Genomic DNA, 508 nt, shown 5'->3' with positions numbered 1-508 from the left:
TTACAAATAGCTACAATTAATTACAGTTTATCTAGGTCAGTTTTATTTAACATGAAGCAACGTACCAGGTTTGTGGATACAACAAATTTTGTCTTCATTCATCACTATTGTTAATCTTGCTAGACATAAACTTTCTTCATCATCAGTAGGGTCAGCAATTAATAATTGACTGAAAATTTTAAAGAACATTTCATTTGTTTGTTTGAGTATTTGTCCATTAATTTAAATGCAACTTACTCATCAAATATAGCAAAAGTTACAGAAACTGGTAATGCTTTGACTGTAAATCGTCTTCTTTTTATAGAATGTACAGACACAGCCCCTGTTTGTTCATTGTACACAGTTTCAGGTAAAGTTACTACAAAAAATGACAAAACATGCCATTAAGATGTAAGTAGAATAAAGAAGTTTATTAAAGATTGTTTGAAACTTACAAGTATTAAGTGTAGCTGTCAATGCTCCAATACAAGCATCAATTATTGATCCATCATAATTAATACATATAAGG

General features: G+C 29.3%; 1 protein-coding gene across 1 annotated transcript; it reads right to left on the bottom strand.

Moving 5' to 3' along the window:
• Positions 1-6: 6 nt before the first annotated feature.
• Positions 7-504, bottom strand: LOC108632327 (exosome complex component RRP43; the record flags this gene model as incomplete). Its single annotated transcript, XM_018036828.2, has 3 exons — positions 7-169; positions 238-358; positions 435-504. Coding segments are annotated over 3 exons (318 nt in total), but the record flags the coding sequence as incomplete, so codon positions are not given.
• Positions 505-508: the final 4 nt, after the last annotated feature.

The sequence above is a fragment of the Ceratina calcarata genome, unplaced genomic scaffold (genome assembly GCF_001652005.2).
Source record: "Ceratina calcarata isolate Rehan_Ccalc_2016 unplaced genomic scaffold, ASM165200v1 scaffold10545, whole genome shotgun sequence".
Classification (NCBI taxonomy): Eukaryota; Metazoa; Arthropoda; class Insecta; order Hymenoptera; family Apidae; genus Ceratina; species Ceratina calcarata.
The sequence above is the reverse complement of the archived record's forward strand: the minus strand, read 5'-3'. Positions and strand labels throughout refer to the sequence as shown.